General features: G+C 34.1%; 1 protein-coding gene and 1 pseudogene across 1 annotated transcript; one reads left to right on the forward strand and one right to left on the reverse strand.

The window, feature by feature from the left end:
• Positions 1 to 3,943: 3,943 nt before the first annotated feature.
• Positions 3,944 to 4,327, reverse strand: LOC109134913 (uncharacterized mitochondrial protein AtMg00810-like). The gene has a single exon (XM_019249322.1). The coding sequence runs from the start codon at positions 4,325 to 4,327 to the stop codon at positions 3,944 to 3,946; it is 384 nt and encodes a 127-aa protein (XP_019104867.1).
• Positions 4,328 to 15,806: 11,479 nt separating this feature from the next.
• On the forward strand, positions 15,807 to 16,376 carry LOC130591410 (probable arabinosyltransferase ARAD1; annotated as a pseudogene).
• Positions 16,377 to 21,185: the final 4,809 nt, after the last annotated feature.

Below are 21,185 nucleotides of genomic sequence, written 5' to 3' on the forward strand. Positions count from 1 at the left end.
TATGGCATTATCCCACCCTTTCACAGCTTTACAAGTAGCTCAAGCTTATCTTGACAATGTTTTTAAACTTCATGGTTGGTCCAGAAGTATTGTCAGTGATAGAGATCCTATTTTCTTGAGCAAATTTTGGAAAGGGCTGGTTTCCTTGTATGGCACTGAGTTCAACATTTCTTCAGCTTACCATCCTGGAATAGATGGACAAACTGAAGTAGTGAACAGGTGTCTTGAAACATACTTAAGGTGTATGTGTGGAGATACTCCAATAGATTGAAGTATGTGGTTATCTTTAGCAGAATGGTGGTTCAACACCCATTTTCATTCAACCATTCAACTTACTCCATTTGAGGTGGTTTATAATCAACCTCCACCCCTTCATTTCCCTTATCTGGCTGGAGAATCCCCCATAGAAGCAGTTGATAGAAGTTTATTAAGAAGAGAGCTTATGATTCAGACTCTGAAATATCACCTAGCAAGAGCTCAGACAAGGATGAAAACACAAGCTGATAAACACAGATCTGATAGGGACTTTCAGGTTGGAGATTGGGTATGGCTCAAACTACAGGCCTATAGACAACAAACTGTTCAACACAGATCTAACCAGAAGCTGTCTCCCAAACATTTTGGGCCTTTTCAAGTCTTGGCCAAAGTTGGCAAGGTAGCTTATAAGCTATCTCTCCCTGCAGATGCTCAAATACATGATACTTTTCATGTATCTCAATTGAAGAAGTTCTATGGAACTTTACCTGCTGCTCACATACCCCCATGGTTTCAAGGCCAACTTGATTCTAAAATACTTACTCCTAAGGCTATTGTAGATAGGAGGTTCGTCAGACAGCAGAACCAAGCTGTTACTCAATACTTAGTGCAATGGGAGGGTTTTAAAGTTCATGAAGCTTGTTGGGAAGATGTTGCAGCTTTTGAAGCTAAATATCCCAATTTTGTGGTGACTTAAAGACTTGGGTCAAGTCTTTTTGATGTGGGGTAGTATGTTAGAGAAAGAAATACATCTATTCCAGTTTGGCGGGAAAAGTTGTTATAAAAGTTGTTATAACAGAGTTCTGTTTAAGCTTGTATTCAGTTGAGCTCAATCTATAAATAGAAGAGATGTAAATGTAAGAGAGTATGATAACTGCAATAATAATTCTCTCTCTCTCTCTCTCTAAAGACTTCTTCTATCTCTCTCTATTTCTTTTATCACTTTCTGTATTCATCTATCTTTGCTAGTTAGATGCATTCACATGATGAATTTAATCCACAATTTGAACATGAGAGCAAGCAGCCATCCACGCAAGAAATTGTTGGGTGTCCTGTAAACCAGGCCCATCAATATTATGAGTTAGTACTTTTAAGATCCGGTCAAAAGTTCCCTAGAGTAGGGGTGTTCGCGGTTTGGGTTGATGCGGTTTGAGATGTAACCCAATCCAAACCGCAAATATACAGTTTGGCATTTTTCCAACCCAAATCGCACCACACTTTTGCCCAAACCAATCCGGCCAAACGGAACCGCGCAAAACGGCTTGGTGCAGTTTGGTTTGGGGTTTAACCATTTTTTCCTCCGCGACATTAATTTTGTAATCTAAGAGTAAAAAAAATTGTTAATAAGAGTTGAAATTGATATGAAGTTGACTTCATACTTAAACATAAATAATGATTTATCAAAAGTGTTAAAGTTCTTTACCTCATAATTCTTTTTTTCCGTTTTATTCATGTATGCCACCTTGTCAAGCGTATTTAACTTTTTTTTTTTTAGAAAAACATATAAAATTGTGGTTTGTGGTGCGGTTTTGGTTTACAGAAATTAAAACCCAACCCGAACCGCAAACCGCGGTTTTCTTGAAATCACAACCCAAACCGCAATTTTAAAACTGCAAACCAACCCAAACCGCAAAGAAATGGTTTGGGTTGCGGTTCGGTGCGGTCCAGACAGCACTCTGGACAACCCTACCCTAGAGGACTTACGTCCTAATCCTACTCAACTTAGAATAAATAATCCTACTCAACTTAGAATAAATAATATCTCCTATTCTATACTTCTATTTCCTAACACCCCCCTCAAGTAGGGGCGTGCAAATCACGAACTTCTAAGTTGCGTAACAAAAATTCAAATTGAGTTTGATAAGGCTCTATTTTATATATGATTTCTGCCTGTTATATTACTTTTTAGTATAAGTTTTAAGACTTATAATATGTTTTCTTCTTATATTTTAACGTTTTAAGAGTTAAGTTACTTACGCAATAAAGTTGATAAAATATGAAAAATGAGCTCAATAAATTACTTGCTTGATTCTACTACTACTTATACATGCTAATTTGGTTGATTTAATATTTATAATAGTAGTATAATTTTACTATGGAAATATTTTACTTTAGAACCCATTTAGTTATTGTTATGTATTTGTTTTGTAGGAAAATTAGAAGAAGTAAGAAAAAAAGAAGAAAGAGTAAAGGAAAATGGGCCAAACCCAAAACCCATCATGGAAACAAAAGTCACGCAGCACTATAGGAGGTTGGGCCAAACAAAAAGCGCACAAGAAGACAACAGCACAAAACCTAAGACTAAGGTGGGCAGCAGCAATTTAAAAAAAAAAGAATCCTACGGAAGACTAAAATGGAAGCAACAGCAACAAAACAGATGAAACCAACCAAGAAATCGGGCGGCAAAAATCAAGAAGCTGAATTAATCAAATCTTATAAGCTAGAATCTTATCTTTTAGATTCTTATCTTTGGAGGTGATGAACGAGATTTGCGGAACGGTTTTTATGATAAATAGAGGAGTACATAACACATAAAGGGGATACAACTGATTGGGGAGAAGAAGGCAACGAGCAGACGTATCTAATTCATCTGTCAAATTGGAGTTTATTTCTCTTCTCTCTTAGTTAGTTTATTTTAATTATTATGTTTAATTTCAGATTTTTAGTTTCAATTGGTTTGTTTAGTTTAGTTTCTATGTCTAGCTAAATTTCTATGTTCTAGGGCTAGATGTAGTCTTTTTTTTTATTGTCAATGAGTTGAACTAAGTTGTTTGGGTTGATTTATTTTTATTGCAATTTGATAATTTTGGTTTGATTTCGTATAATTGATTTGGCCAGTTGATTATATGTTTAAGGTATTGGATTAGTAGCGGGAGTGAACTTTCAATATTAGTTCGTGGAATTATCAAACGTCAAGTAGTATAATTTTAGGAATAGTTATACATAGGGGTGATCGTTTACATGAATTTCTTGTTCGTAATGAGTTTATGGTAATGTTTACGACCACGGAAGTAGGCGTAAAGTTATTATAAATAGCGTTTTCTACCTTGGAAGAGGAGATAATATAAATTAGGAAATTCGATCATTGCAATACAATACTTTAACCCAGCAATTAGTTTAATTTCATTGTAGAAAGTAATTGGCGAAATCTAAGTCCTGGAACTGTTTCTCATATTTGATTCTTACCCATTAGTGTTAGAATTAGTATAGTTCTTATTTTATTAGTCTAGTTTATCACCAACAATCACTATTTTCGGATCGTCTAGATAATATTAGTATCTCTTAATTTGGTAGTTGATCATACCTCCTTGTGGGAAACGATATCTTGCTTACCCTATATTTATTTTAATTGACCCGTACACTTGCGGTATTTTAAGGTACATTTAGGACCGACCAGAGTTCTGCCGAGAGCCTTGGTGAACATATCTGCCAACTGATACTTAGTGGGAACATACGAAGGAGAAATAAGAGCCTCTGTCACAACATCTCGAACAAAATGACAATTTGCCTTAATGTGTTTAGTGCGTTCATGGAAGACAGGATTCTTCGCAATATGCAATGCAGATTGACTATCACAATATTACTGCATCCCTGCAGGATGCTGAACTACAAGATCACCAAGTAACTGCTTAAGCCATTTCAATTCACACACTACAGCAGCCATAGAGCGATACTCGGCCTCGGCAAATCAATGAGAAACGGTAGGTTGCTTTTTAGTCTTCCAAGAAATCGGAGAATAACCAAGCAGAACAAACCATCCACTCAAAGACCGTCGGGTAATATGGCAACTAGCCCAGTCAGAATCACACCACCCCTCAAGGCAAAGAGCACTATCCGAACGAAACAGAATACCTTGTCTCAGATTTTTCTTCAAATAGCGCACCACATGAAGTGCAGCATCCCAATGTACCACTTTTTGCGCCTGCATAAACTGAGATAAAATGTGCACAACATATGCCAAGTCTGGGCGACTCATCACCAAATAGATCAATCGTCCTATGAGACGCCGATAACGCTCAGGATCATCAAATAAAGGACCCTCAGCAAGGGCAAGCTGATGCTTTTGCTCCATAGGAAAGTCAGTTGGTTTGGCACCCAATAATCCAGTCTCTGAAATAATATCTATAGTATACTTTGTTTGACTCAGAAATATTCCTTAGGAACTGCGGGCAACCTCCAGACCAAGAAAATAATTCAAAACCCCAAATCCTTCATTTTAAAACAAGTGCCTAAATAAGATTTGAAATTCAGTAGAGGTTTCTGATCATTGCCTGCAATAATCATATATCATCCACATAAATAAGAATATTAAGCTAAACCCCCTTTCTGGTGAATGTGAATAATGAAAAATCAGAATAAGATTGCGTGAAGCCATATCCACGAAGGGCAGCGGCCAATTTTGCAAACCAACACATGGGAGCCTGTTTCAAACCATACAATGACTTTTTTATCCTGCACACTAAATTTTTATTTTGTTGGTGAAATCTAGGAAGGATTTTCATATATACTTCTTCCTGCAAATCACCATGTAGAAAGGCATTATGGACATCCATCTGATGAATCTCTGATACGTGTTGTTTACCGTATAAAATTAAAAACCTATTCTTATACCTCAAAAATATTAACAAGTAGAAAAGGGTAAGAAAGAGTCGATCCCAGGAGAGACTACTAAATTCCTTACTTCAAAGTTTAACTGAGAAAAATATTATTAACACATAAAATCGAGATTATACAACTATTTACCTATTTACTTAGATTTGGGGGATTTAAGATTATAGTAACTAATAGTAACTGAACTAAAACAAGTATTAAACTATTATTTACAAGTTATGACAAGCAAGTCGGGTAATTCCACCATTAAACTTAGTAACTTTAGTCATAATATTGAGTATAATTATCGAGTTGAAGATTAATCTAATAGATTAACTGTAGTGGTTTTGATAGCAATCCCACCCTATTCTTCCTTACTTTATATTAGTATTGAACTAGGCCGACACTAATTCTAAATTAGAAGAACATCGTTAATCCTAATTAAATTAATACATAGGTACTTAATATAATTAGATCAAATTACATCCTAACATTAATCTGACCCATTCGCAGACCCAAACTAACATTAGTCGCTACTTTGATTATGCAATTTAAACTAGGCCAAACTACATAATTAGCAACTGATTGTAATTCAAACATAATAAGATAGCAAATTATACTCAAATATCAATCATACGGCATCTATAACAGTGTAATTTTGAATACCAAATAATCTTAATACTCAATAAACAACTCAAAATTATGATAAAATTCAAGTTTAAACAAGATTCAAGTTCATTGAATTTAGAGAAATACAATAATGAAAGTAATACAAGAGAAGAGAGGAGAATATATCACTCTGTACTAGTCGAAATTCTGCCGGCAAATCGTTCTTGAATCTGTCGTCTCCTACTCCATATGTACCCCAAGACTTCTGTATTACTCACGATACTCCCTTGTCTCTCTTTATCCAAAATCAGACAATGCTTGCATGTCTTCTTGCGGTACAAATTAGGGATTTATATACCCAATTGAGAAATCCCCAATTATCAATTTGTTGGAAATTGCTTGTAGAGAAAAGGATGTGATTTATGATTTGCTCCATAATTCCCTAAAAACCTTGTTTTGTATCTTGGAGATTCTTGATGTGAATTATGTAAACTTGGAAAACAAAGAACTCTTTCTTTGGTTTTCTCGTGAAACAGTAAAGATGGAGTAAATTTACTCCCTTTTTTTTGTTTTCCTTTTATTTGCTTCACTTGTAGTCTTTTCTTTGTAATATACTTGCTTTACTTTGTTTCTTTCTTTTGTTCTTTGTTGCTTTTTTTCCCCAATGTGGGCCTATAATTAAATGAACACACTATTTAAGATAATTATCCACTATAATATAATATAGACATATATAACCCACTAATAGTAAAAGTCAATAAAAATTATAGAATAACGCATAGAAGACGACTATAAGTCTAAATTTAGGGAACAAAATATGTAAATATATACACTTATCAAATTCCCCCACACTTAGCTTTTGGTCTCCCTCGATCAAAATATTACTAAACTAAAAATTAAACTATACTAGGAAAGTAATAAACCTAACTCACTGTCGTAGGAATCACGATTGCACTTAGCATGTGCAACGAGCCCTTTAAACCCCTAGGGTACCCTAGTGGACGAGTAAGGTCTCGTGAGGATTTTCAGATGGCATACCCATAAAGCCTTATTAACATAGGTTTCCAAAGTAACCAACAAATATAGATATTATAATGACATTAATAAAGAAACTAAATGCGAGACCTAATATACCACCTCAGTTTTCTTTGTCGGAAATAACAATATTAGATAAGCACACTATAAGAAACTAAGACATTTTAAAGTTAGTCAAAAAACGTTGAGAAAATGATAACGAAGATGTCATATTCTTAGTTTTTAAACAATCAAACTATCAAATCTCATAATATTTCATGAACTAATTGTTATCTTCACAACTCAAAAATATCTAGCATGAATCCACAAATGTATGTGTATCAAGTTCAATAAATAGACCCTCACAGGTATAAATAAAACACTCAACTCTCATTGTTTGGGCTTAAAATAATATTCACTCAAACCTATAACCGAGTCGACTCAAAATGAAGTATATTTCTGTAAACTTGACTATCGTCTCAATTCTCCACTTGGTAGTGACATAATGCATAAAGATCAAAATGTCTTTTAACAGGTTGTAACGTGGCAAAGGTTTAAAAGGTAGGGATAATATTTAGGAATGTGGAGTTAAAAAGAAGCCAAGCTAAAGGGAGCAAAAATACATGACTTAAGATGTTTCAGTCACAACAAACTCCTTTTATACATAAAACATCATAGTCCAACTACATTAATTTCTTTTGTATCACCTCATCCTCAACCACAAATAATAATGCAATTACAACAATTTCACATATAATTCATAGCATTTTCACCAATATATAATCTTCAAACACTTTTTTTTTATTCTTCTATTTTTTCTTCTCAAATATTTTTTTTTCAATGTCATAATCCATGTTTTGTTTCTTCCCTTTTGCTTTTGGCAATATTTTTTTTCATCATAACAAAAACTTACAATACAAACTCAACTTAATAACTCCCCTTAGCTAGGCTTAGGTATAATATGTAGGAGGCCGCAGGTTTGTAATGTATGGTTAATAAAGAAATAAGGATATTAAGGCTCAAAAAGGGCTAAACGAAGGAAAATATTATATGAAAGAAAATTTTCCGAGGCTAAAAAAAATGAACAGGATGCCTAAATCATTTCTTCATAGCATTTGTCACAAAAGTCTCAAAGAGTACCAAGTCAAGTTCAAGAGACATACTTCATTGAGGAACTATCACACAAGAAAGAAAATAATGAGACTGATGCAGATGTGTCAGTCTAATAGGCTCAGAAGCTCACAAGACTTGGTCTATTTATCTAGCCAGCTTATTTAAGAGAAGCAAGATACTTTGTTACTTCAATTATATTATGAATCTCTCTAGTTCAATTCTTAAATTTCAATTATATAACATTTCCAAAATCTTTTATTTCAAAAAATTTTTACGTTATTTCAAAAACAAGTTAGATTAGAGTTTCTTATCAACTTTTAATAATAGTCATTCCTTAGGAAATAAAGACTTGGAAATCCTAAATAAAATGCAACAATTGTAAAACTAAAAAAAAAAAAAAAAAAAGACAAACAATAATAAAACTACTATGCAAATGCAATAGAAAGGTAACTCATACTAGCCTAAAGCATATAGTTCATTCAAAAATTTTGACAACATGTCCTCTCTCAAAGTAGGTTATTTTTACTTCTTTCCTCACACAAAACCAACTATACCACAAAATCGAAGAAGCATGCATCTTCCCCACACTTACATTTTCCATTGTCCCCAATGAAACAAAAAGAAAAGAAAAGTAAGAGGAACTTAGCTGGTTATGTGAAGGTGAATAACTTTGTCTAAACTAAAAGTAGAAAGAATCAATGTAGCTCATGTAAAATCTGGTAGAGGGCGAGCAGGTTATATGTGTGTGTATGCTTATACTGACTGCCTTATCATTATCGTTTCCAAATGCATTCTACCAATTATTTCATTACTTTGTCCATCATGACTCAAGCCCCACCAGAGTGGTAGAAGCCGATAGTCCTTCATACGCACTACTACAATAAAGCCTAAAGAGACCCCCTAAAATCTCATTTAGAGACCACATGAGAGGCGGTCTTCCGCTCATCAGTCTCTCAGGATAAATAAACACTTATTACAGGTGGTTTTTGAATTTGATAGAAGAGACTACTTCCTTAAAATAAGTGGTTATTTATTAATTTAAATAGGGAAAAAAAAGAAGGATAGGACGCCACATTTTATAGATAGGTGGTCTTTTTTTATCTTACAAAGAAATCATTTTTAATATATAGGTGGTCTTTTTAATCATTTCTAAAAATACCACCGGAAATGAAAAGGTGGTCTCTTTAACCTTATTTTTTTTATATAAAAAAACAATATTTCAATATTATTATACGCTTCTCCAATCTGTTTCACCTGCTCCATGCGTGTCTTTCATAATCTACAAGTAATTTACAAAAGTTTATAGAACATCTAGGTACTTGTATTGAGATAATTCAGATGACTTTATAATTAGAATACCTTTTCATTCATTCAATATCATTCACTACAAAATCGCATGCATATCAATATAATGTTAGAAGATTAAAATACAACTACATTATAAAATTTCAATCCATATGTTCTGTAACAAGTAACAAGAAAATTTCAAACTATATACACAAAAGTTTCAAAGACCAAAGACGATGTAGATCAATTACACTTCCTAGTAAAAATCTATGTTATCTCAAAATTCCTCCTCCTCCAGCTTGTTTATGCTTGTGCGTATGAGCTCTGCAAATTACTAAAAAGCATAAAATATATGCATTAAAAATAGAATACAACCAAATAGGACAAAAAATGCTAATTTAAATTAAAATTTACTAACTTTATTCCATAATATCATCTTTTCACACAACATCCAAGTAACAACAAATTATAAAATCACCATGTTATAAGTTTTATAAATGCTAGTAAAGTACTAATTACTTTAGTAATCTAACATGCTTTATTATGAAATACAAGAGAAATTCTTAGAAGGGAACCCAAGAAAGAACATGCCTGTAAAACCATGTCAAGTTTCAGAAGAAACATGATGCACTAGCTATTCGAATGTAAAGGCAGGTTAGTAAAAAAAGAAGTGATGAAAATAGTACCTGTACCAGTGTCTGGTCTTTCTCTACATCTAGAAATTCAACTGAAGAAACCCCTTAGTTGTCTGCTAACAACAAATAGGATAAAAAAATGTATATGATAGATCAACATAAAATATAATTAATAACAAACAAAAGTGCCTCTTATAAGGAGAAGGAATCACCTGACAACTAACATTCTGAAACTAAAGAAACACATGGGAGCATGACTCGCTAGCAGCTCGCATAGCATGGTTATCTTCTTCAATTACAAACAACAACCTGAAAGATGTTATATACCATGGTTGTTGCATCACATCCAAGTTATTATAGTTCAATTTATGTATTTGTCCAAAATTTGTGGCATGTCATTGTACACCAAAATTTCTCCCCAACTTGCACTCACTCTCACTTAAATGTACATAAACTCGATTTGGAGATCTCACACCATCCCTAAGGTTAAGATTTTCCTTTGGCTTGTATGGCTAGACTGACGCCCCTATAATCTACTTCTCTTTATAAGAAAAATTGTTCCCTCCCCATACTGTATGTGTTGCGATTCCCCGTGTGAAAATTGTGACCATTTGTTGGCATAATGTAATTTCACTTTTCAATTATGGACTAATATTGCACCGCCATCTACTCAGGATGGTACCCTAGAGGAGTGGCTTTTTAAAAAATTATCAAATGCTACTATGGTCCATGGGATTGAGTGGAACATGTTAATCCTGTTTCTTTGCTTTGAAATTTGAAAGAGTAGAAAATAAGTTTATCTCTGAGCAGGAGCCTAAAGAGAGAAAAAATCATTAGCCTAGCTAAAGGTCATTATAGGAGTTGAAACAAGGAGTCTACTTAGACCTTCCTATCCAAACTAATGTGTGTTTTTCCTACTGCCAAAACCGTATCACTATACAAGGGGGAGGTTAACAAGCTTGCGGATTGTTAGCCAAGCAAGCTAGAAGTTTAGATGATTGTATGAATACTATTAAGGAGTTCCCCAACCCCCCTTATATGAATACATACATCTCATATTCTAATAACTCTATTACTAGTTCTATTTAAATGTTCCTTTCTTTACCATCTAAAACACTATAAACAACATAACAGTAACAATAAGTGATTGTTAAATATCAATTTGGATCATACTTTTCTTTCTGCTAGTTTTCTGTTTTCATACCCTTTATCTATATTGCTTCAACTGTTGCATTGTGTATCCCTTCATTCTGCTGAACTTGTTTAGCTCTTATTATTCAAATAAAAATAGGTTTAATAGAAACATATGGAAACAATGTCTAAATATTATTAACTGTCATATGTTCCACTCAGTTTATGAAGCTCCTCTGTTTTTTTTTTTTGCAAATTTGAACAGAGTGGCCGACCCAATACAGTCGAGCACCTGCTCCATAATATAAGATTGCCCACTCCTATTCTTTTTCTCGGATTAAACAAAAGGATTTGCAAATAAAAACGCTAGCAACATACCCTTCGACATCATACTCGTTAATCTTAAAAGGTGCTTGCTCCATGAGGATTTGTATCATGGAAACAAAACCAATTCAAAGAAATATTGACACTATAATGTCAAGGACATGATTAACTTTTAAGAACTAAAGTCCTTCCCTATTAATTCAGAAATCTGATGAAATTCCAATAACAAACAGAATGAACATATGATGGTGGCATATCTAAAAGCTCTAGTGACTAGATACGGCTATCATATAAAAGAAGCCAAATCTTCCAAGGTAATATAAGCAGACAGAAGATTTTCATCTTACAATGAGGAACCACCGTTATGATAAGAAAAAAGTAGCATAAGCAAGTAAGTTATGCAGTCGTGTAACTACACTTATGACGTCCTTAAAATAATGGCAGCATACATAAAATCTTTAAAGGTGTTCCAAAGCCAAGCAAATAGAAAACAAAAAAAGTAAAGAACCTTCGTAATGGTTCAACTTATATCATATTAACAATAAAACTCAAAGCATCATATTTGCAATAAATAAGAATGTTGTTGATCCATGAGTGTCAGATTGCATCAGTATGGTTTTGCTTGACAATAAGATCAATCATCTGGTTACGAGAATCCAACTACGAGAATGTAAGAGACATATATGATTCATATACATTTTAATGACTTACTAAAAAAAAGTTGTGCAGCAACTATATAGTTTTAGTTCAGCACTAGGCGCTTACAAGATCAGTATAGCAGACAATATGCAGCATATCAAATTCTCTCAAAGTACAACATTTCCACAAATTCAACACGAAAAGGATCATGTCCCCTTTAATCATATAGTTCCATAATATAGGCTATGATTTGCATAAGAATCATATTATGTTACATATTTTAAACCTGAATATGATGAAAAATTAACCAGTAGTAAATGACATGAAATTATGAAAATACAAAGCACCACTACACTAAACATTCTCAAGTAAAATCGCTTCCCTAGGGATCTTTATTTTCTATCTTTGCTTGATAAATATTTCATAAGATCATAAAAGAGAAAGCCCAGTAAACAAAACTCATCGACTATAAATGCTTATATTAGATAAAATGAATCCTTAGGCAACTATGAATTATGAAATCAGAACATCTCTTCTCAAATCCAATAAGAGTTGTAGTTTCAGTATGAGAGGGCCACTGAGCCATAGCTTCAATTTTCATAGTTACTGTTTGTACCCCTTCAGCTGAAATAAAATGCCCTAGGTATTCCACTTTCTTCATACCAAAAGAACATTTACTTTCCTTGGCAAACATCTAGTTTTGCAGCATGAGTTCAAACACTTGTGCTAAGTGTTGTAAATGAGTATCCTTGTCTACACTGTAGACCAAGATATCATCAAAGAAAACCAACACACACCTTCTTAATAGAGGTTTAAAAACCTGCTTCATCCAACTTTGAAAAGAAGCTGGAGCATTAGTAAGGCCAAAAGGCATTACTAGGAACTCAAAATGTCCTGTATGAGTTTTAAAGACTGTTTTAAAAACATCATCAAGGTGCAATCTTAACTGGTGATAACCAGCCCTTAGATCCAGCTTAGTGAAGATTGTAGCCCTTGTCAATGCAACTATAAGATCCTCAACTACAAGGATAGGGAACTTATCTTTGATAGTTCTCTTGTTGAGCTCCATATAGTCAATACAAAGTCTCCAAGTACCATCCTTCTTGCCTACTAACACCATAGGAGACCCAAAAGGACTAGAACTATTCTGGATTATCCCTCTATCCAACATCTCTTGCATAAGTTGCTCTATGACATCCCTTTGTTTCAAAGGATATCTGTAAGGTCTGATATTAACAGGCTCATCATCATGTTTTAAGGGTATTCTATGATCAAATGGCCCTCTATGAGGAGGTAATTCTGTAGGATCTTCAAAGATCTTACTGAATTTATGTTTTAAAACTTGGAAAAATTACTGTCAATACTAAGAGTATTTTCCAGAACTGCTGCAGTCCCTTCTTCTGTAACAGTCATATCTATCAACTGCATTAAACACAATTCAGCTGCAGTATCAATCATTTTGGCAGAAATGTCTCCTTCCAACACTCTCAACTTCTTTGGAGGAATACCCTTCAAAGTAAATCTCATACCATCTAAACTGAATTACATTAATAATTGTTTGAAATCCCAAATAATTTATCCCAAGGTGCAGAACCACTGGACTGCTAACACCATATCACAGCTTCCCAAAGGTATGAGCATCGATCACCTCTGTAGAGAAAGTATGTTTACTCATCTCCCAAGCGAAGTGCTTGCATTTATGATTACAAGCCAAGTGATTACCATCAGCTACTGCCACAGCTTGAGCTTCCATTGTCTCAATTCAACAACCCAACTTTTTGGCTAAATCCAGGTCTAAAAAGTTGTGGGTACTCCCAGAGTCCACTAATAAATGTAATGGTTGGTCTCTATTAACCACCCCAATCAGTCTCACAGTATGAAAACTTTGAATTCCAGTTAAGGCATGTACAGATATACAAGGTTCCTCATTAAATCTATCTTCTGTTGAATCTTCTTCATTATCTGAATCAGTACAACCCTCAATTTCTACAGTAAACAATTGAGTTTCTTTGAATTTACATTTATGATTTCTTGTATATTTCTCATCACAATAATAGCAAAGACCCTTTGCTATTTTTTCAGCCCTAACATCAGCAGGTATGTATGGATTGGATTTGGAATTGTTTCTTGGAATGGTCTGGTAAGGTTGAATGGATTTGGTTCTAGGTGTGGGAAGTAAGGGTGGTTTATTTGCATTGGAGTTAAAGGTTTGTGTTTATGGTGTTTGTATTTGAGTGGTGTTTTTGTGGTAAGGTTTATAAGAAGTAGCTTGCTATTGTTCTTCTTGTAATCTTACATACTTGACTGCCTGACTAATAGAAGCAAGATCAAATGCTCTCACAAAAGGTTTAATAGTGGGTTTTAGGCCTCCAATAAAACTATGTAAAACATATTCTTCAAACAAAGTATGACCATTCTGAATCAAAATAGCCCTAAGTTCTTCAAACTCATCAATGTAAGTCTCCAAAGAATCTACCCGAGACAGTTTATTAAAATGCTCTACTGCATTCATCCCCTTCCCATCCTTAAATCTTGCCGTCAAATCCAAGATAAAATCATCCCAATCAACATGTTTTCTAACAGCCAATTAACTAGACACTTATGTTTCAGCTTTATCAGTCATGTACAAGCTAGCTAAATCAATGCTACATTCATCAGCAATATTGCACAAAGAAAAATACCTACTGCACTTCTTGATCCATATTCTAGGATTCGTACCATCAAAGGAAGGAATCTGTAATTTAGGAGTCATACCTTGGAGCCTTCCCTCATGATTACCTCGTTGACCTCCATTATGACTTCCTCCTTGACTACCCTCTTGAGTATCTTTCATCTCCTTTAGCATTTGCATCATAACTTGCATATTGTTAGATCGTTCTTCTAATCTCCTTTCTAACATTCTAACTTGCTCCTCCATATCTGAGAACTTTTTGGAAACTGCTCGAGATAACGGGGCTAGAATTCTAGTTACAGTAACGATTTCAAAAAGAAATTTGTTTGGGTTTTTCACTCAGACCTTTTATCAAACACCGTGAGCTCAAGAACTCAATAATGGCGTCTGAATGTGAGTGAGCAGCAGATTGGCTCTGATACCAATGTTGCAGGGCAGAAGCTCCTGCTCATCTAACTAGCAAAGATAGATGAATACAGAAAGTGATAAAAGAAATAGAGAGAGATAGAAGAAGTCTTTAGAGAGAGAGAGAGAATTATTATTGCAATTATCATACTATCTTACATTTACAACTCTTCTATTTATAGATTGAGCTCAACTTAATAGAAGCTTAAACAGAGTTTTGTTATGAATTATGTTATGAATTCTGTTATAACAACTTTTATAACAGCTTTTCTCGCCAAACTGGAATAGATGTATTTCTTTCTCTAACATATTGTGCAAGGATTATTATCCTTTTTTTCTGAGACTTATTTGGAATTTAACTCTTTATAGTGTATTTCCTTTTATTATATTTACTTATTTTTTTAATCTTTTCTCATTTACCCCTCCTGTTTAATTTTCACTGAAAAATTATAAGGTTATATTGCATATAATGCATGATCAAAACATATTATGCACCACAATTCTGAGGCCTTTTGCCTTCTGCTTTCATTAGCTTTTTCACAAATTTATCCTATTTTCCGACAAATTTATCATATTATGTCAATTTTGAAACTGCTGATATAACTGGCACATGTTCTGTTTTTCAGTTTTTGCCTGTCAATTTTGAACCTTACATCTCAGTATTTCGTATCTATTTTTGCACACAAGATAGCAACTTAGGAACTCTTTTAACTTTATGTGGTGGCACTAATTGTTGCAAGCTAATTGGTGTTTTTCTATTCTAAAAGTATTCTAGATTTGTCAATGTTGCATCCCTTTAATTGTTTTATCTAATTTGGCAGCTTTCTTTTAGCTTTATATTCTATAATTTGGCAAGGGTTAGGACCCTACTGGACTAGAACTTCTCGCAGATAAATCTAGTCCAGCTTAGTTTGCTAGGCTCTTCGGAGTGCGGGAGAAAGGACAAGGTAGGAATCCTCATCCTTGAGACCTGCAGTTTGTAGGAATCGAACTTGTAGTCATAAGGTGTAACTTCTACCATCCATGCCAAATTCTACTTGGTTGTTTCCATTTGGGTGTTTATGAATGATGATATGTCCTATTTGAACGTGTTTCCATATGTTTATTTAGTAGTCTGTGTCTAATCAACTTCAATGGATCCTCATGTGTGGATTCCTTATTTCCAGGGTGGAGTTATCAGGCAAGAGTTATTTTATCTTTTGAAGAAAGATGAGAAGGATGTACATTTTACTTTTGGAAGCATTCAACGAGGCGGTGTCAATAATGCTACCTAAGGAATGCACTCCTCTAAATTCTGCCTCAACATAGCAGGTGACACACCATCATCAAACCGCCTATTCGATGCAATTAGTAACCATTGTGTCCCCGTCATTATCAGTGATGAAATTGAGCTTCCTTATGAAGACATAATCGATTACCTGAAATTCTCCATTTTTGTCCGTAATTTTGATGCCACAAAAGGTAAGTTTCTTATCAATCTCATCAAGGGTATTAGTAAGGAAGAATGGACTCGCATGTGGAGGAAATTGCAATAAGCTGAGAATGTACTTCGAGTTCAGGTATCCATCTAGGGATGATGACGCTGTCCAAATGATATGGAAGACCATAACACACAAGGTGCCAGAGGTCAAGTGAAGTTGAATCGAAATAGACGGTATTCTCGTAAATTTCTAAATTTCTTTTGTTGTACATGGATTACATGAACTAAAACTCCTTAGGGAGAGCATTACGTGGCACAGTTTCTTGTTTATGCACGCCTTTTAATATATGTATATAGATAATGATGTCTTCTTTGGAGGCCTGCAATTTTTAGGGTCTGCCAAAGCGGAGATTGCTACATCTACTAATGGGGTAGACTATCCATTAGAAACAGAGAATTAAAAAATAAATAATTTCGCTGAGTTGGACTCCACTTATTGTCTTAGGATAAGATGGGTTATCTTTGGCTTGAGGAAATGGGGTTCATTTTCACCCCTTGAGTATCTATACAAATATATTAAAAAGCGTGTGTGACAATGTATATACGCCATGTGGCACCTCTATTACTCCACTAGAATTGTCCAATGTACATAAGTCATGTCAATTAACATAAATAAAATTAGCTAGCAACAAAATTTGAACTCGTGAGTTCTTGCTATTATACACGACACAATTACCATCTCAACCAACTTTTAGTCATGTATTAAGTGTTCACATTATTATATTTGTATCTTTTAAATGTTCAATTTTCCTTGATATATTTTAATGAAAATGGAAAAAATGCGTATCAAGTTCGGAAAACAATACCAACCTGGAGCAACGTCCGGACCCAAATACTAGTTCATTGATTAAATTGTAATCAATTAGTTATCTTCGACAAACAATTTGTATAGCGAAATATATTTTTCTATTTTTTTATAAGGCATCGTCTATTTGACGATACTATATTTATTACTGAAGCTGGAGTCCTGAAATTGAAAAGTTATGTCAAGTATATTTGCAGCCCCGAGTTTTCAAATTTTAAGTACAAGCATTGTCTACATTTCTTAACATTGACTTATCCTATGGACAAGAAATTGGCTTTGGTACCTTATGCAGGAAGATCGAAATCTGGAAGGTCAAGCAGTAGAATTCTTAGGAACTTTATGGAGTATCTGGTTATTAAGAAACAAAAGCATTTTCAACACAAATTATCGCTTAAACCCTATAGATACTTTTGGTATCGTTAGGCACTAACAAAGAAGATGGCAGGCATGCTCTAGCAATATTCTTATGAATGAAAGGCCAAAGCAAACCACAATGGGGGATCTACGAGGGAAGATTTCTTGGGAGAAGAACTGGTCTCCTAGCGAAAACCATAGTACCCTGATAGTGGATGGTACTTGGAAGGAAACAAAAGCATCCAAAATGACCCGTGTGATGCTGCTTATGGCTGGGTACTTAGGGAAGGAAGTATAGAAGCAGCTTCGGGCGAAAGATCAATTGAGGCAAGCTCACCAGTACAAGTTGAGGCATATGCCCTCCTCTTTGGAATTAAGGAGTGTCGCACTCGTAACATAAAAAACCTGGAGGTTTGGTCTGACGCTAAATAGTGGTGGAGAGTTTGTGGGACGATGCGAAACCGGCATCCTCAATACGAAATATAATTTTGGAAATACGTTTATTATTACGTGATTTTGAGTCAGTTTGTATAACTAAAATATTCAGAGCTAAAGTACAAAAAGCCCACTTCCTGGCTAACCAAGCCAGAAAGAGGGAATTTAGTATGTAATTGTTTATCTTTGTTATTGCCAAAAAAAAAATGGATGTTTTACCATAACAATTGGCAATATTTTCATATTTATCTTAGTTTTAGTTTGCTCTCACACTTTCTTTCGAGAAATGATAAATATCTAACCAGGTAAATGGATTAGATACAAGTTTTCGACTTTTTGTGTAACAAATGTTGTTTGTGTATATGATATATATTGTTTGTGTATGTAAATATATGATATATATTGTTTGTGTATGTAAATATATATATATATGTTTTTCGAGAATTGATTTCAAGTCAATTTTTTCATAGGTTGTAGTTTGTAGGTGAATTTTTAAAGTTTTGTAAAGTTTTCTCATTTTAGTGATTTGCATAACGTAAATTATGCAATTTTATGATTTTAGTTGACTTGTGAATGATTGTTGTAATTATATTTTTGGTATTTTTGTTCGAAACCTCCTTTGATTTGTAAGTGAATTTGCAATTTAGAATGGGAAGGGGGTAACATAGTCTCTTCATTCGGGGACATCATAGCTCCCCCCTTCCCCTTACATAATAGAGATATGTTGTATTTTAATTCTTGAATGATATTTTACACAAACTTTTTTACCTTGGTAATTAATCGCTATTATATAATAGAAAAAGATAGGTCCAAGTATATGTAAAAGTTTCATTATATATAGGAAATACTATAAAAAAGTAAATAATTTTTTTTCCTTGTCTAACTTCTAAATTCTGATTTCACTACAAATCATGACCCACACCATTAATTGTGAATGGTTCTTGAGAATAGTGATTTGTAAGTAACTTTTTGTAAATGTGTTTGTATGTATTGACGTTTTAGGTTATTAGTTTTAGTTTGTATGTTAATTTTAAGTTTTAATAAAGTTTCGTGATTATTTGAGTGATTTGTGTGATTTTTATAACGCGATATTCTAGAAGTGTATAAGTAATTTGTAAAGTTTATTCTTTTAAGTGACTTGTGAGTGATTTGTGAGTGAGTGTTGTAAATTAATTCTCGGTAGTTTTCTTTGAGTGTCGATTTTGATTTTAACATTCTTTTTGTAATTTAGAAAGGGAAGGGAGGCAAAATAGACATTTTAAAAGAGGACACCATTGCTCCCCCCTTCCCTTATATAATAGAGATTTATCAAACCTCCTTTCTTTATAATAGATGGGACTACTTTTTTTTTCTCTCTCTTCACATTCTTATTCTTGTTTATTGTAAAATTCTCATTAAATTACAGTACAAATTTTATCATAGACCCAAGTGTACCATGAGTATGGTACACCCAAGGCTATTTTTATGCTCATTTGAAATCATTCAGATGAGTGAAATATAGTAAGGAGAGTTTCAAATGAGTATAAATTAGTCTTGGGTGTACCATGTACATAGTACACTCAGGTGTATGATGATTGAACTCAAATTACGGGTCAATTTGATATCATTGATATTTATTTCTTGCTTCACATTTATACTGTTAACTTCTTATACTTGGTCTTTGGGGATATATAGCATTTAGAGATCAGTTCTAACTGATAACTTCGAATACTCCCTCCGGCTTTTTTTAGTTCCTACATTTTACCATTTAGACATGTCTCTTTTTAGTTGCTACATCTGTCACATATTTTTACTTTTAGCACTAGTGAAAAAAAAACAACTTTTGCTACTTATCAAATGCTTTGGTTGAATAATCAACCCAAGCATTTGTGATAATTTTAGAAAAAAAATTCACAAATGCTCGTTTTGATTAATCAACCAGAGCATTTGATGTGAAATGCTCCGGTTGACTAATCAACACGAGCATTTCTGAATAAATGCTCCGGTTAGTCAACGGAGCATATGCGCGCTTTTTTTTGGGTGAAATTTCCCCGCTATAATCAAATATTAGTCGACCCTATACATCAGTTCCAGTCCCTACTCCCTCCCTCTCCTAAGTCGCCCGCTCTCTCACTCACTTCGCCGTCCTCCGTCCGTCTTCCCTCCCTCTCTCCCAAATTCTTCGCTTTCTCCCCCACTCAGCCATCCTCCGTCGTTCTGTTCGGTAGACATATTAGGGCTCAAGTCCTTCTGTTTGGTCGACATATTAGGACTCAAGTTGGCTTTTGTTTGGTCGACAAATTAGGGCTCCGTCATCGACTTCTGTTCGGTTAATGGTTGTTGGCTTGTGAAATATGTTGCTAATTAGGTAAAATCGATAGATGGTAAACTAAAAATTTGATGCTAAGTTGTGATATTGTCGTTCTCTCTCTTTCCCTCATCAAGGGATATAGCCTAGCTAATTAAGATTAGGTTTTAGTGTTATTATTATTATAGCTTCATTACCCAACGAAACCTTATTCTTTTTTTATTTTTCTTTGTGATTATGAATTTATGATTCTCTATGTTGTTGTTGCGCATGCGATATAGTCTATGTTGGTCCCCGGGCGTCGATTCGATAACCGTTTGGCCTGAATCAATGGCTTCTTTTGAGGAATATAATGAACTTTCTCTCTCTTCCCACTTGTTTTGATAAGTTAAGTTGTTATGTTGTTGCAAATTGTGAGCCCTTGATTTTGCAGCCTACTTCAATTGAGAGTACGAGGAGACTGTTTGATTGTTGAATCGATTGTCGGTATGTTTTCGAAACCGGCGATTTCTTTTTAAAGCATTCTAAATGAAGCTACATGATTAAGTTGATTGGTTCTTGTTAAGGATCTGAGGAGTAATTGGAGTGCGTCTAGTTGCATTTGATAGACGGGTGAATTTTGGTTTTGCCGTGCTATATTGTATGTGAGCTTGATAATTTATTTTAGTGAACTTTTGGGGGAAGGGTTTGTGTCTTGTAGCTGATAGTGTTTGAAAAGACGTGGAACTTGATAGCTTAGTGTTTTTACCTGTTGGTAGATGACATGTTGTTTTCGTTTGTCGTTGATAATGTGTTTTTATAGATGGATTGCATTTTCGTTGTTGAATTTAGTTATGGACTTCAATTTCATGCTAGATTTCATGCCAAATTGTCATTATCATATGACATATCATGTCTTTGATATTCTCTATGGTCCATTAATATGACTAGAGTTGGGTAAATCATGCAATCAGAATTAGACAACAAGACTACTATGAGTCAATACCATTTTAAATTTTTCTTGGTTTTGTGTCTCAGAAGTAAATTATAAATGAGGTCAAAGCTTAACTTGCACTATTTTATTTTGACTTGCTCAAATTGATATGGATATTTGAATATCATTTTCTATAATATGAATTACTGATCGACTAGTTTTTGTTGAATGTAGTAGC

This window comes from Beta vulgaris, chromosome 5 (assembly GCF_026745355.1).
Source record: "Beta vulgaris subsp. vulgaris cultivar EL10 chromosome 5, EL10.2, whole genome shotgun sequence".
In the NCBI taxonomy this organism is placed as follows: Eukaryota; Viridiplantae; Streptophyta; class Magnoliopsida; order Caryophyllales; family Amaranthaceae; genus Beta; species Beta vulgaris.